Genomic DNA, 16,754 nt, shown 5'->3' with positions numbered 1-16,754 from the left:
TCAATGCATGCAGCTCTGCTGATTTCTCCTCCCTGGCTGCAGGCTGATAACAGACAGTTGGGATCGCGGCGAAATTCTCTCTGCAGACCCATTCTCACAGCGTTTATCAACCTTTTTCTTACTCAATATCAAGCCACACTTATTGTTTTTACTTCGGCTGTGACTTTGTGTGTACTCAGGATGAGTTTGGCTGTGTATCGCTAAACAAGGAAACAGCACCTCCACGGAGCTTAGCGCGATTCACAACGTCCCGACCAATCAGAGCAAACTGCTCACAGGGAGGGTGGGGGCTGGAGCTACTGGAGCTACAACGAGCCGTTAAAGGCAGAGAATGAAATTCAGTGAATACACGTAGTTTACAGAGATGCTGTATGAGAAACCGATGTGAGTTTGGAAAATTGCACAATATAAATCTATTCTAGTAGACCTCAACAATGGAATTATGATCAGTGGAAATGGCCATGACATGGGACCTTTTAAAGAAAAATTAACTTGTCCACATTGCTTGCCAAAAGGGCAGATCTGCTGGCACTAACTTGTCTCCTGCTGTGGAGAACACCCTCTCGCTTGGGACAGAGGTAGCAGATACAGCCAGGTAGCGCTTTGCTAACATGGCAACATAAGGATATTTGGCGTTTGTAATAGCTTTCGCTCGGTCTGAACTTTTTGCGAGTGGTGGAGGCTTAAATACTAGCGGAATTGGGTTTGCACTTCAGTATTTTGGTACCGGTGATATTCACGTTCGGGTGATGCCTTTTCAAATGAGTGTGCAAGTTTGATGTATTATTGCCAGCCGCGTAACCAATTTTAGTTGAACAATGCCGACAAACAGCTTTGGTTCGGTCCACCTGTCTTTGTCCGTCATCCTTGTACGTAACTGAGAAACCAAAATGTTCCCAAATCAGAGACTTCAATGATGCTGGAGGATTTTCGAGCTCAACTTTATCTGCGTTCGCCATTTCGACAGTTCCTCAAATTACTGACTAAATTTGAACGCATCCTTCTGACCAGCTCTCATAGCATGCCTCTCGTCCAATGAAATGACTTGCTCGCTCTATGACGCGTTGAACCCAATGTGAGCAAATTACTCTGAATGCTCCGACGCGGCACCTGAGATTACTTCCGAGAAGTTGTTCACGTTCTCAATTTTTTACATTTAACGTTATATTCGTTCGGTACACACGTGTACCGAACCGAAGGGCCCGTACCGAATAATGTCGGTACGGGTACGTCTACCGTTACACCCCTAACAGATGGTAAACGTTTTCAGTGCAAACCGGATCTGTTCAAGTGTTATTTAGTAAGTGACGGACTGTTCCCTCTCTGTAGACGCTGCTGGAGTGTGCAGGCCGCTGGAGGATACAGGAGGAGCCTTTGGCCTTGGTGGAAGTGTACATAGTCGCTCTGCACAGTTACGCACAAGCTTCTCCTTACCTCTCATTGGAGTGTGGAAATGTTCTTCTTGTGGTTGAGAAGCTCTCACTGTAAGTACCCCATAAAGATGTAATTAACTGCAGATAGATGTAGGGTTTAACGTAAAGTCAATCATCAATATGCTGGATGCAACCCTGTTTCATAAGCTAAATTTTAGCTTTCTTAATTCTGTCAAAGTTAAGTTGCCCATGGTTAAAAATCTATGTCATGCCTATGTTCATTGCTCATGTGTCCTGCAGGAGTCTATTAGAGCTTTTGCTCTCACTGAAGACAGATGTTCCTGATGTCTTATGGAAAGCATACAAGTCTTCTGTACAGGTAAAGCAGAGTATTCTCATTTGGATTTTCAACCCATGAAAATAACACTGTCCAGTGTTTCCCCTAGGATGGAGTCATAGCAGCGGTGCTAAGGCACGTGGGCCCAGCATAATGTGAGCGTGGAGCGCGTGGAATTTTTTAGTGCGTGCGAAGTGCGCCCTGCCAATTTGTTTCTATGTGTCAGCACAAGAAAGGCTCTTGAGGCCTCGTACCAGGGCCGGTTCTAGACAATTTGCTGCCCTAGGTGAGATTTTAGGCGACATTTTATGTGTAAAGAATAAATGAAAAATCTCTACAAAAGACAAATACACTGCAAAAACAGAAACTTATTGACATAGGTAATAGACGTCAAAATGGCTTCAAATGTATTCAGTATTGTATGAACATGTTCAAATTGGGGGGTGGATGTCACATCCTCCGGGATCTGGGGGTATTTTTTTTTTTTTTACATTTTACAGTAAAATGCTTCAATCTGGTGCACTTTGAGCACAGAATTACTAGAGACCTGATCTAGGGGGTACAACTCTAAAACGCCCATATGAAAAAGATCGGTTTACATTTTAATAATCAAATAAGTATATGAACATAACCAATAACCTTCCATAGCCAATGACAAATAAATGTAGCTTACTTAGTGGGAATGCGTTTAACAGCATTCCAACTGTTATTCTACGGACGAAAAGTTTATTATTCCGCCGGTATTTTGGCCCTCTTCTCCTCTCGCATTGAACATCGCAGAAACTCCGTTCAAACATCAAAACGTTCAGCTTGGTCGGGAATCGATGGCTATTAATTTTCTCATTCATAACTTTCATAATTCCAGAGATACATCCCATAATACATCACATTTTTAACATTGAAGTCAATGGAGAAAATCTTCAGACTTCAACAAATCTTCATGCAATTCAACTGCTAACTGTTCATTCATACTTTCGCTCAGACACCTCATTCCAACTTTAAAATGTTACACATCTTTCTGACATTAAACAACTTTTAAATCTGATTCTTACTTTTAGAGATATTAAACATTGTTCAGACCTTGTTTTAGAGGTTTTCTTCACATTTTAACATTAACTAGAGTGCGTGATGTCACAGCTAGAGGGTAGAACATCTTGAAATTTGCGTTCATATATTTTTTTTAAACTGCCATAATTCCCAAACCCTACATTCCTGAGACATAATTTATCATGTCAAACGTAGGAAAACATCTCGTAGCTTGAAAAATGACAAATAATTAAACAAAATGCTTTTTGAGGGCATGAAGTGACAAAAACGTTCAACATGTCTCCATTAAAGCCCATATTAATTTCAGGCAGATATTTCCTCACGTCAGCAGCCGCACACCTTTAGTTAAACTTCCAAAAAGGCCACATTATTAACCCGAAACTACACAAATTACACTTCAGATACGCAACTTCCTTGACATGCTTCACGTTTTGAAATTTCACAGATATCTGTTACGTTTCTTCCACAAAACGTTCACATGTAAGAGGTTCAACTCTCATTCAGAACAATGAAGCCTTTGAAGTCTAGGCAACTCATTAGCTCAACTATAAACACCTGTGCAATGGAACACGATGATGTCATCACTCCAACTGACATGCTCAGAACAGCAGACTTCAGATAGCAGTGTGCAAACAGTCCAGCCGTGAAGACATCTACGGGACAGTTTTGAGATTTCTTCAAATACCGTTGCCATGGCAACACAATGCTCGCCTTCTCTTAACTTCAGTGAAAATACTCCAAACAGCCTAGAACTTCACAGGTTTGGTAACGATGCAGCTAATGCATCTAAGCGTAGTATGGGGTGTCATCAAATGCCGTTGCCATGGCGACGGACCACTCGCCATGAAACACGATGTGGCTGTAAGTCCCATCGACACGGTCCAATCGTCCCCCAATCTTCGCTTGTATATCACCGGTCCATGCCTCCACAGCTCTACGCCAAATCTGAGATCTCACCATATGCCGTTTCCATGGAAACGCATCCCTCGCCATAAAACATGTCGCTATAACTCCTATGAAAATGTTCAAAAAGTGCTCAAACTTTACATGTGTACTAACAGTCCAGCCGTGAAGACATCTACGGGACAGTTTTGAGATTTCTTCAAATGCCGTTGTCATGGCAACACAATGCTCGCCTTGAAACATGGTTTTCTCATAACTTCAGTGAAAATATTCCAAACAGCCCAGAACTTCACAGGTTTGGTAACGATGCAGCCATCAACGCATCTAAGCGTAGTATGGGGTGTCATCAAATGCCGTTGCCATGGCGACGGACCACTCGCCATGAAACAGGATGTCGCTGTAAGTCCAATCGACACGGTCCAATTGTCCCCCAATCTTCACTTGTATATCGCCGGTCCATGCCTCAACAGCTCTACGCCAAATCTGAGATCTCACCATAAGCCGTTTCCATGGAAACGCATCCCTCGCCATAAAACATGATGTCGCTATAAGTCCAATGGACACTGTCCAATCGTCCCCCAATCTTCACTTGTATATCACCAGTCCATGCCTCAACAGCTCTACGCCAAATCTGAGATCTCACCATATGCCGTTTCCATGGAAACGCATCCCTCGCCATAAAACATGATTTCGCTATAACTCCTATGCAAATGTTAAAAAAGTGCTCAAACTTCACAAGTGTGCCAACAGTCCAGCCGTGAAGACATCTACGGTACAGTTTTGAGATTTCTTCAAATGCCGTTGCCATGGCAACACAACGCTCGCCTTGAAACACGGTTTTCTCATAACTTCAGTGAAAATACAACAAACAGCCTAGAACTTCACAGGTTTGGTAACGATGCAGCCATCAACGCATCTAAGCGTATTATGGGCTGTCGTCAAATGCCGTTGCCATGGTGACAGATCATTCGCCATCAAGTTAGTTCAGAAGTTTGCAGTTCAAATATTCTGCTGCTTTTCCAAGCCTTTTTACTTTCTTTTCTTCTCTCATCACACAATCAAGCCCCCAGTGTTCATGTATCATTTCAATCTAAATTCTTCACTTTCTTCTTACACATTACATTTCAGCATAGCAGTTTAGCGTCGCATTTTCCGCATAAAGCATTCCCACTAGCAATTTCTTCAGGAATTGCATTCTCTAGTTTTATTTTTGTTGTTCATTCATATCTTATTTTACCTAGTTAACCTAGCGCCCACCGTACAGGTTTCTTTTTTTTTTGGGTACCTTGCTGGCGCCCCCTAGCAGCGGCGCTCATACTTCAGCAGCGGCGCTGCGCCCCCACTATTTGTACATAGGGGAAACACTGCTGTCTACCCCTCAGCTCATGTCCACAAACTGCATTAAACACTGTTAAAAGGTATTTTGATTTAAGTAAGGAAATAGGACTTTATTCACTCCATCATATTCTGGGTTCACAGCCTTTAGTTGAGCTAATTAGATTTCCATAAACTTGCTTTTTAATTGCAATTCCAACTCTACCAAAACCATGACTATGTAGACTTCAGACACTCCCTCACCTTCTTCATTGTGTCTGGAAGTCATGGAGTGTTCCTGTTGTGTGCAGTTTGCTTCCAGTAAGCTGCAGGAGAATGGACTCCCCCAGCTGTCCCTGCTCTCTGCTCTGGGCCAGTATGATGGAGTTTGGACCAACTGGACCCTGCAAGGCCTTCTGTCCAAAGAAACCCTCCAGACTGAACAAGGTCAGTAATTGTTCTGCTTTTCAGACACCATACGCAGGTCATGGCCGTTATTGGATCACTTAAATAGAACAACAAATTAAGGGAATAATTGTGAAGTTATTGCATTATTCTATTTATCCAATTATGTTGAGCCTGAGTCTTGAACATAACATGTTATTTTGAATATATGGTGATTATAAATCCTTGTGGAGTATTACATTACTGATATGAATACATTTAGATTTTTGGAGTTAACCTGTTGAATCCCATCCCCCCGGGCGGAAAAACGCATCATCTGCAGGAAACAGTGTCTGAGGGCATCTTAATATTTTAATAAACTATGAATGTTTTATGTCCATGTAACGGGAAGAAACTCAGCTAACAGACCTTTTTTTTTTTTAAACCCACAAAGCTAGCGCTGAGCCTATGAATTAGCCACGAACAAAAAAATGCTAACGGCGGTTGCACAGAAACTCACTCATAACACCCTTATTACTTATCGTAGCTGCACACCCAACCCATCGATTAGCATCGTGAGAAGACACAGAATCGATAGGTACCTACATCATCACTCTATGATAAGAACTCGCGACTTTATAAACAAAGACAGACATCACAATACGCGGCGCTAGGTAGCTAAAACGGCAATATCTCTTCCCTTCGTTGTTGTCTGATCAAAAGTTGTCTTCAATGGCACTAAAACGATAAAAACGCTGCTGAAGTTAATCCATCGGTTAATCCAATGTGTCTGTCACTTTGAAATTATTTCTGATAATCCATCAGCAATAAACCTTTTCCGTTTCCAGATATCAGAGCGAGAGATAGGTTCACTCTGATGCAAACCTGCATGTGCAAAGCCCCCACTTTTTTTTGGTAACGTGGGTGTGTATGTGGAAATTCTCCTTCGATTCTATTGGCTCTAACGGTTAAAAAGAGATGTCAATCACCAAAATCAACCAATGGGTTCCAGAGAAACGGCTAAAACGCCCATTTCCACCCAAATAACCCCAGAGGTGGAGTTTTTTCTGCTAAACCTCTCTAAAAAATTCAAATGTCACTTGTTTTTCTTCAATCTTGATACAGGGTACTAATAAATGCTTCAACTCCACAAAACCGATCAATCGAGCTATTCTCGCGCCACATGCCGCTCCTCTGAGTTTACCTGGGACAGACAGCTTTTCTGGCAGGGTACTCTGAAAACACAACTTATAAAATCTTAATAAACAGATTACTTATACGTTTTCCTATTGTTTTTCAGTTGAGGAGTTCTTGGTGCAGGAGGGGCCGGTGCTGTTGGAGATGAGGGTGAAGCAGCTGATGAAGGATGCTGAGCTGGAGAAGGGTGCCCTGCTGGCACAGGCCTGCTCCGAATGTCCAGCCTTCCAAGGGAGGGGAACTTTCAAGCAGATGCACCTCGTCTGCCTCTGTGCTACCTCAGAACAGGAGAAGCTGATGGAAGAGGTGAGGGCAGCTCAAATTAAGCATGATGCCGGCGGTGGCACAACACTATTCACGAAACTGTGTCTCAGGGCTTCTTAACATTGAACAACCTATTAATGTGTCATACCCACTTATATAGACATTTTTATTCATTGGGATAAACCCCTTGAGATGCACCATCTCGTTTTCAAGGGGGTCCCGAAACGGGAAGAAACTCAGCTATCAGACAATATTAACAATTTTTAGCGAAACAAAACGCAAGGGTAATACCAAGCCTCTGAATTAGCTCTTATGGAAGCTGAGACTCCACAGATTCCATTGGTATTAGTATCATCACTGTATGACCAAAACTCACGGCAGCGAAGCCAGGAAAGACAACACACATTTCACTTTACGGTGCCAAAGCTGCAAATACGTCTTACCTTTGCTGTTTTCTGATCAAGACTTGTGTTCAATGGCATTAAAACGCATATAAACGGTGCTGAAGGTTAATCCAAAGTCTCTGTCACTTGATTACTGATAATCCATCATAACATTTATGACAATAAATGTAGAGTGGATCAGATCTTCCGGTTTTGGGCATGCTGGCTGCGCTTCACTCTCATTCACTAATGGGTAATGTTTAGATGGATTTAGGAACTTGGGTCTCTATTGGCTCTAACGGTTCAAAAGAGGTGTCAATCACCAAAATCGACCAATGGGTTCCAGAGATATGGCAAATCCACCTAAATTACTGCAAGGGTGTTTTTCTTTTGCTAAACCTCTCTTGTTTTTTTACCATGTTCAATCTGAATTTACTTTCAAATAAAAATAAATCTATAAATTCTGAAAATTGATTCTGACTTTTCTACATCCAACTCACAGGTTTATCATTGCTTTGAGATGCTTTGAAAAGAGTATTAATTTACCCCTTTTAGAAGTGAAGAAAGTCATTTGTTCTGGGAATGTCATTTAAACAGTACAAGCTACCTCTAATTTAAAAATGATTTTATAGACTGCTACTTTTGAAATAATTATATATTTATATATATATATATATTTATTATATATATAATTATTTAACTTTCTATAATGGTGGGATGGAGGGGTAGCATGCAATGCTGTTGAATGTATATATTTTTTCTAATTCAATCTCGATAAAAACTGTTAAACAAAACAAAAAAATGTTGCTAAGCTGTCCACATTAGAGGCATTTTTGATGACTACTATTGGTTTTAAATATATCTGATGCTGAAGCTTGCGGGTGTTTCCTTAAGTCGACATAATGCACATTGTTCTTCAGTGAACCCTTACTGTATACATTGTGTTTATCTGTGCAGCTATCAAAGGAGGATTGCCGAGATGCATTAGAGATGATCTGCAACCTGGAGTCAGATGGAGACGAGAGGGCGGCTCTCAGCCTGTGCTCGGCCTTCCTGACCCGCCAGCTTTTCCAAGGAGACACAGACTGTGCTTGGTAAGGAGACGCATGTCAGACCTTTTCAATCTGCAGTCTAACAAGGCTGTTTTTTATCTCACTAACTAGTATGCACTATTTAATTAATTGTATTTTTATATATATGTGTGTGTGTGTGTGTGTGTGTGTGTGTATATATATATATATATATCCTAGTAATACTATGTTGACAGTGTTTGTCTGAAATATTTCAGTGTGAAGAAACATAAAGTTGTTAGTTACATGCAGAACATGTCTGAATAATCAGTATGTTGTTAATCCACACTGCGTGTCCTTGGTTTATGAACCTGTGTGTGTCATTGTGGTTTGTATAGTTAAGAAATGTGGTCACAATCAGTCATTTTGAATTTGCAATGAATCCTCTTACTTCAAACCAGGGAGCTCACTCTGTTTTGGAGCAAGCTGTTGAAGAGATTGGAGCCGTCGGAGCAGGCCTTCCTCGACCGATGTCGTCAGATGTCCTTACTTTCCAAAAATGTTTTCCATATCCTGTTCCTTATCAAGGTCATCCAATCAGAGGTCAGTAATCAATCAGCTGTTTTGGTATTATCAAAGTGTGGCCACCCTTAATGACATGTTACACTCAACAATCATGTTTTATTGTTGTCCCCCACACAACTTTCCAATACATTGATTCTATCTTGTGCATGTTTACATTTAAAGCAATATTTTTAGAATCAAATTCTCACTGCATGTGTGTTTGAGGGTGGTTATTTTAGCATTTGCAACAAGGTTCAACTTTGAATCATGTGACTAACATGAATTCATAAGAAGACCCAGTTTCATGGTAAATAAATTCCAACCGCACAAATAGAAAGTCATGATAATTAACTATTTCACTCTCCATTTGTATAATCCTTAAGTTTGAAAACTTTCCAGAATGATGTGGTTATCATCCTGCGTTTTTACATGCAGCCATGTTTTCTCACATCAGGCCTAGGCACTACAACAAAAAAGAGACAGAAAATACAAAGTTAATTTAGTTTTTGATACAGGTATTTGATACTGAGCCTATGGATGAGGGTTGGATAGCGCAGACTACAGAGACTGCCCCCGCCTCGAGGAGAAAGCTTTAAAAGCCACCTTTCAGGTCCACATTGGGCCATTCTTACAATATTTTGCGTTGAGTACTCCTTACATGTTCTCAAAAGTCAAATGTGTGGATTTCCTATGAACACTGTATCAAAAATGTATATTTACTCTGATTCAGAGTATTTATTTTATTATTAATGTAGAAATTAACTAGCAAACAAAAGTTGGTAACTTTGCCATACACCTCAACACTGACTGATTTAGTTTTAAGTGTTTTTGTTTTTATCTCTTAATAGTCTTAATTAATAGTGCTCCACATGTTTGGCAGCATTAAATTACTATTCTTCCTCTTTTTTGTAGATTGACAGCGTTGGACTTCCAGTGTGCATCGAGATGTGTATAAGGGCTCTGCGAATGGAATCCGATGATGGGAACACCAAGGCCACTGTGTGTAAAACTATTTCCTGCTTGCTTCCCACTGACCTGGAAGTGAAGCGAGCCTGCCAGCTGACGGAGTTTCTCCTGGAGCCAACAGTGGATTCATACTACGCCGTGGAGACTCTTTACAATGAACCAGATCAAAAGGTAGATGAAGACAAAAGGCCTGTTCCCAACTCTCTACGCTGCGAGCTCCTGCTAGTTTTCAAAACCCAGTGGCCTTTCGACCCGGAGTTCTGGGACTGGAAAACACTCAAGCGCCATTGTCTAGCACTCATGGGTGAGGAAGCTTCAATTGTTTCATCCATAGACCTGCTAAATGAACCCGAGGACCCCGAAGAAGAGGACGATTTTAGTGAGGGGTTTGCGAATATCCTGGACCACCTAGGCAGTGGCACCTATGAACTGAAAGATGTAAAAGACAAAAAACAAAAAAACAAAGAGATGAAGAAACTGAGAGAGAAAGGGTTAATGTCTGCCAGGTTCAGAAACTGGCAGGCGTATATGCAGTACTGTGTACTGTGTGACAAAGAGTTTCTCGGCCACAGGATCGTACGCCATGCACAAACTCATCTGAGCGGTGGAGTATACAGCTGCCCAATATGTGCTCAAACTTTTACCTCAAAAGACACATTGCTTCCCCACGTAACATCCCATGTCAAACAGTCAAGCAAGGAAAGGCTGATGGCCATGAAAACAACCAAGCAACTGTCTGATCCTAAAACAGCTGCCCCTGTTATTGCAGCATTACAGGCCAAGCCAGAATACAAACCTCGTAAAAATGGTGACTCCTCGGGGAAACATTTGAGGTTGAATGCTAATGTCAGAGTGTCTAGGCCTTCCATAGATGGTGATGAAAATGTGTGCCCTGTTGGAAAATGTAAACACAGCTTCAAATTTTTCAAAAATCTCATTGCACATGTTAGAGGTCATGGGAACAATGAGGAAGCTATGATTTTCCTCGAAATGCAGAGCAAAAAGGTTGTTTGCCAGTACTGCCGCCGCCACTTTGTTAATGTCACCCATCTTAATGACCATTTACAAGTCCACTGTGGTGTGAAACCTTACATCTGTATTCAGTTGAACTGCAGGGCAAGTTTTCTGTCCAACACTGAACTCTTTGTACACAGGAAAACACATTCTGTTTTTAAGGCGCGATGCATGTTTCCAGAGTGTGGGAAGATTTTCAATGAGGCCTTCAAACTCTATGACCACGAGGCACAGCATTATAAAACGTTCACGTGTAAATTTGCAGAATGTGGGAAGGTATTCCATTCCCAACAACAGCTGGATTTGCACCACGGGGCCCATGCCCCTCACAAAGACAAAAGTACGTCTCCTGAACACATCTCACAGAATACGCAGCCAGGCCCTTCGCTCATTGAGCAAATGCTTTCCAACAGCACTCCCGTTAAACAAGAGAATTCCCAAGAAAACTGTACCACAGAGAGCACGGTTGATTCAAATAATGAAAGGCTGCCAGTTGCAATTGAGAGTTTGATGAAATCTTCCGAAGTTCCTGCGCAAACCTTGGGAATAAACACTGTAAAACAAGAGCCCCAAAATGTGCCAGTTTCAACCACCAGTTACACACAGAGTATGAATAATTCTGTGATTAAGCCTTTGAATTCCCAATTGTCTGACCCTAATGGACATAGACATGGTTCAAGTGGCCATTCTTTTGATAGTATGAGACCGCCCCAACAAAATCAGCCGGTACCTCCATTTAAAGCTAATGTAATCTTGCAAGCCCAGCTACAGCCCCAAGTGTTTCACAGTGCTGTAAATACTGGTCTAACAGCCTTCAAAACTGGCGGAAACTTAACACTGCAGGTGCAGCAAGGGACAATGTGTAGTAGCAACCTGTTAGCGCTGGCCAAAAAATCCATACAGCCAGCAATGTCACAACCACTTCCTCCAACACTAGCCCCTCAGCCACTACCTGGGAACAGATCGGAAAACTCTGTGACTTCCTCAACTAGCACAGGGCCCCTTCCAGGACAGAGAGAGCGCTTTCACTGTGCATTTGAAACATGTGCAAGGAACTACAGCTCCCCCAAAAGTGTTGCAAAGCACATGAAAGCGGTTCACTCGGAGTTCTATGAGAATTGGAAAAAAAATCGAACTAAAATCAAGACAACTTATGCTGCGGCACCGAGCAAATCATCTGTTGGACATCTCAGTTCATTTGTGCCAGTTCAGAACCAGCAGGACAACGGAGTACCAGTTGGTGGGGTTCACAGGCAGAACGTTATCCGATCACCTCCTTATATTAATATGGGTGCACGCTTAAACTGCACTACTTTACACTCCCATCCCTCACCTGCCCAATATCAGAATGCTTCACTCTTGATGGAAAACGTTTTAAATCCTATTGTTGTCTCTCAGCTAAGAAGTGATACAAATCCAATAACTGCACAGTCCCAGGTTCCAGTTAATCAAAATTGGAACTTAGTCCCTGGAACTAAACAAATTCAAAACTGTGGCACCTCCCAAGTCTATCCATCTAACACACATGTGATCTCACAAGTCAATTCTACCAGTGCTGCTCTGCCACGTAATCTCCCATCCTGCTCTGTAACTGGCTCCACCACAAACCGACAAGCACAGTCAATGCAGTCACAACTAATGGAAAATGCGAAACATTTCTCTAAACAAGCGGAAGACCTTATTTTGCCACATGCTTCACAAATGCAAAGCATCTCCGGTTCCAGGGCACCAGAACAAACTAAATCAATGCCAAACCATCTGCAGTCTCAATTTTCCTCTTTAGACAATGCAAGCCAAAACCACAGTAACAACCAACCTCAAGCTACCGTCATCTCTGAAAACAATCCTGCAAATCAAAAGCGACCCAAAAGAAGCAGCAGGACCAAATGGCCAGCTATTATCAGAGATGGAAAATTTGTTTGTTGCAGGTGTTTTAGAGAATTCAATAGTCCAAAATCTCTCGGAGGCCATTTGTCCAAACGTACAATCTGCAAACCATATGATGAATCAGAACTGAACACAGACCTGCCATCATCATTTCTTGACTTTCTCAATTCAGAGCAAGCGATTAGGGCTGCTCAGCCACAGTCATCTTCCAGTCCTGCTGCTGTCTATCAGGAGAAGCATGCTCTGTCAGCAGCACATGTTTCAACAGCTGCAAAAGTCTACCCCGCCCCTAAATATTCAAAAAGTAAATTGACAAAATATAAGAATGGTGCGTCAAATGATGACATTCTTAAGCAAATCAAGACAGAACCCAATATAACGGATCTTTTTGTGAGCACACCTGCTTCCCAGTCATTGTTTCAAAACTCTTGTGTGTCCTTTTCAGCTGGTGAACGCTTGCCAGGGAGCTCAGTCATACAGCACACAGAAAATGTTGCGCTGAAGCAAGAGGACAACTTGTTTAATACAGCCCATTATCCTCAGCCAAGTGCTGATGCATTTGCTGGAAGTGAATTCCCCGACCAACTTTTCTCTCAGATTCTCACAGAAAATGCTGATATAACCGTTCAGACACCAGATTTTAACTCGGCGAAGAAAACGTTGTTACCTGATAGTCAGCTCAGTCCATCCACAAGCAGCAAGCAGGCTGGGACTCAAAGGAAGAGAACTGATCAATATATTAAAAAGAGACTGCGGGAGCAGATTTTAGCTGGTGACTTTCAACGTAGAAACACCTTAGGCCATTCAAGCAACACTGACACGAATGCCAATTCAAAGAGTCCTATGGCTTTTTTCCCAATGTGCAATCCCTCTGATAATTATGGACTTGATCAAATGTTTTGCGATGCAAAGAGTGACCAAGGTAGTCTAGGAGAGATCATGCTAGAGAACTGTACAATCATCCCAGGAACCGCTGATGAAATCAAACAACTACTGAACACACAGAGCTTTACTGGTTTCAGAGAGTCCTCCACACAGCTGCAGGAGGTACTGAACCCCACAAGCGTCCTTGCAACTTATGCAGATCTTGACCCAACACCGTTATCTGCTAGCCAGTACCAGCAGATGACAGAAATTCAGGGTGCATTAGAAAAGCTTGACTTGGTCAGAGAAAGATCTAATCAGTTGTTGGCCCCAATGAAACAATGTAGCAATAGTACAGTCAACACAGGATCCCCAACAGTCTTTGTCAAGCCTTTTGCTTGTGAGGATGAGACATGCTCATTTGGCTCAATGTCAGGTGATGCTCTTTGGAGACACCTGTCCAAATCTCACAACTACACAATGGATATGGTGAATGTGGTTAAAAAAAGGTATGGCCAATATGCCCCTTTCCAGTGCCATACTTGTCCTAAGAGATTTACTCGTAACTCAAACCTCCGTGCTCACTACCAGTCGGTTCACAAATTATCCCTGAAAGAAATCACAGATCTAGATATGTTGCGCAGAGAGGCCACTGTTCAAAAACGTGTTTCTTCAGCAGCTCAAACCACAATGCCTACTCATTCATCAACGAAGAAAAAAACACCGCTCTATTCACTTAAAGATTCTGTGAAACTCAATACCCCATTAAAGGCATTTGTATCACTTACTAACATTAACGTAACTAATCATACATTTGCAGATGACAACCGGTCCACAGTCATTCAACCCTTGCTAACTGCTCCCATGCACAATCAAGCAACGACTCTACCAGCGCAGGCTCATACATCTACGTCAGCATTTCAGTTAGTACAAGCAGGGACGGCAGCACCACAGTTGTCAAATGATCTGCAAAGAAATTTGCCCAAGATGCCCACTCAACACTCACATGGTCAACGAGGTAAAGCCCGTTTGCCCAAAGTATCAACTCTTCTCACTCAGGCTTTATCTGCCACGCCGCACGCTAATGGGCTTCCATCTGTCGACAAACTATCTGCAGTCAGCAGGCCGCCAACAGTCAAGACAGTCAAGACAGTCAAGACAACTATATACAGAACCAAGAAGACAAAAAAGAAAAAGCCCAAATCCGCTGATGCCATGAGTCTGTACAGACCATATTGCTGCGTTCATCAAGGTTGTGTGGCAGCCTTCACCATCCAGCACAATCTGATCCTCCACTACAGGGCTGTTCACCAGTCTGCTTTGTCATTATTGGAGGTGAATGAAGAGCAGGACCAGAGTGACGAACTGGAGGATTTCATGGATTTTGATGATGATGAGGAGGAGGAGGAGCAGCAGCAACAGCAGCCAGAGGCCGAGATCCCACACATTTCTGAATTCAGATGTCAAGTTAAAGACTGCTCCAGAGTTTTCCAAGAAGTTCCCCACCTTTTGCAGCATTATCTTCAGCTGCATGAGTTCAGTCTCGACAAGGTTGGCAATATCTTGTCAAGCATCAAGCTCGGCAAGTTTACTTGTAGCCACCAAGAATGCACATCAACATTCACTGCTTTCTGGAAGTATATCGGACATGTCAAAGAACAGCATAAAGATATGAAGTTGGCCAAACCTGATCTTAATACCTCTTTCAAATGTGAAGTTGAAGGCTGTGACCGTTCATATGCCACAAAGTCAAACCTGCTCAGACATGTCATGAAAAAGCATAATGACCTGTACCAGGATCAACTCAAGGATCAACAGATAAAAGAAGACAAGATGAAACGGGACTCTAAGACTCCAAGACTACATTACGAAATTACCAAGACCAGTAATGGGAAGGAAAACATTGAGAGCAATAAAAAGATCCTACAGAGGGGAAGTGAGACCAAGCGGGACAAGGCAAAAAGAAATCACTGGACTAAATATGGAAACCCCTCCTTGAAATCTAAAGTGGAAGCATCTTCAATGTGCACAAATAGATTTCCCCTACAATACCCCTGTATGATTAAAGGTTGTGATTCAGTCACAAGATCAGAACGTAGCATATTAAAACATTACATGGGACACGGACTGTCAGAAAAGTATCTGGAACAGCAAAGGAGTCACTTCATATTCTGCAAAAAGTTTCCCAGGCAGAAGTGCCACTTGATCAGGAGTGATGATTCCAAATCAGACAACACCTCTGACCTGTCGGACATAGAGGGGACTTCAGACACCGGCCTGGGCGGAGGGGAATATGGAAGTTCAAAGCCTGTCCTACGCAAAAGGACCATTGCAGACTCCCCTGTTACATTGTTCAACACCAAATTATCAACTGAGGAAAGTTCTGATGGCTCTGTGATGCTCAAACGCAAACGAGGTCGCCCGCGTAAACTAGAGGGCAAAGCGGTGAAACGCAAGAAAATTCCCCGCACAACCAAGACAGCGGTACTTTACAGCAGGGACGATGAATCAGACTCCTCTTGCCCCGCAGTAATGCAGGACGAGAACGCTCCGCTGGCCTCTTTCAAACCGATGGGCTTTGAAATGTCTTTCCTAAAATTCCTGGAACAGTCCAAAAAAAGTTCAGAGACATGCAGAAATACCTCTAGCACCTCTGTCAGGTTTAGAAATCGGCAGTTTTTGAAATCACTTAGAAAGGTCAAAATAGTCATAGATGGGGCCTTTTCAGGGGTCTCTGACCTTATGTTGAAACAGCTGCAGGACATGCGGCCCACAGTGGTATTGTGAAAAAATAGCTTACTTGTTTTTTGTGGGTTTTGTAAAGCAGAATCTCAGGACAAGAATGAGTCAAATCTGCTGCAGACTGCTGCCCGACATACTAGATCTTTTTTACAAATCCAATAAAAATAAGTTGTTTTTCAATGATACTGTATTATCTGTAAAATGTCTCTTTTTTTTTATTATAGAAAAGTATATAGCATGTTTTTATTTATGGACTCGTATGTCAAAAAGTTACCTGAAATTCAAATGAGATCGACTTGTTGCTGTCTTATTGATCCCTGTGGGACTTCAGAAAAACAGACTCTGGACTGGATTTGATTGTGTAGTTTGTGATTTGGAGATGTTGATTGTGCGTTGGTTATATAGTCTGAGATCACCCACTGCCACCAGCAGTCTTGTTATTAAATGAACAGTTTTCTACAACCAGTTTGACTTGTTTTTTTTTAATCATTTGCCATTTAGTTTG

The 16,754-nt window shown here is 42.1% G+C and overlaps 1 protein-coding gene and 1 long non-coding RNA gene across 2 annotated transcripts in view; one reads left to right on the top strand and one right to left on the bottom strand.

The window, feature by feature from the left end:
- znf292b (zinc finger protein 292b) overlaps window positions 1-16,711 on the top strand; it is a 37,522-nt gene extending 20,811 nt beyond the window's left edge. Inside the window, exons 2-8 of the mRNA XM_079642399.1 lie at window positions 1,330-1,484; window positions 1,674-1,752; window positions 5,286-5,421; window positions 6,659-6,861; window positions 8,160-8,296; window positions 8,674-8,815; window positions 9,689-16,711. Of these exons, the coding sequence (XP_079498525.1) occupies window positions 1,330-1,484; window positions 1,674-1,752; window positions 5,286-5,421; window positions 6,659-6,861; window positions 8,160-8,296; window positions 8,674-8,815; window positions 9,689-16,294 (7,458 nt within the window). The 3' untranslated portion in view covers window positions 16,295-16,711. The remainder of the gene's footprint in view (window positions 1-1,329; window positions 1,485-1,673; window positions 1,753-5,285; window positions 5,422-6,658; window positions 6,862-8,159; window positions 8,297-8,673; window positions 8,816-9,688) is intronic.
- LOC307016869 overlaps window positions 1-16,754 on the bottom strand; it is a 305,672-nt gene that overhangs the window by 172,022 nt on the left and 116,896 nt on the right. The gene's annotated exons all lie outside the window — the stretch shown is intronic.

This window comes from Notothenia rossii, assembly GCF_949606895.1.
Source record: "Notothenia rossii genome assembly, chromosome: 8".
NCBI classification, from domain to species: Eukaryota; Metazoa; Chordata; class Actinopteri; order Perciformes; family Nototheniidae; genus Notothenia; species Notothenia rossii.
Note: the sequence above shows the minus strand (reverse complement) of the source record. Positions and strands in the feature narration are given on the sequence as shown.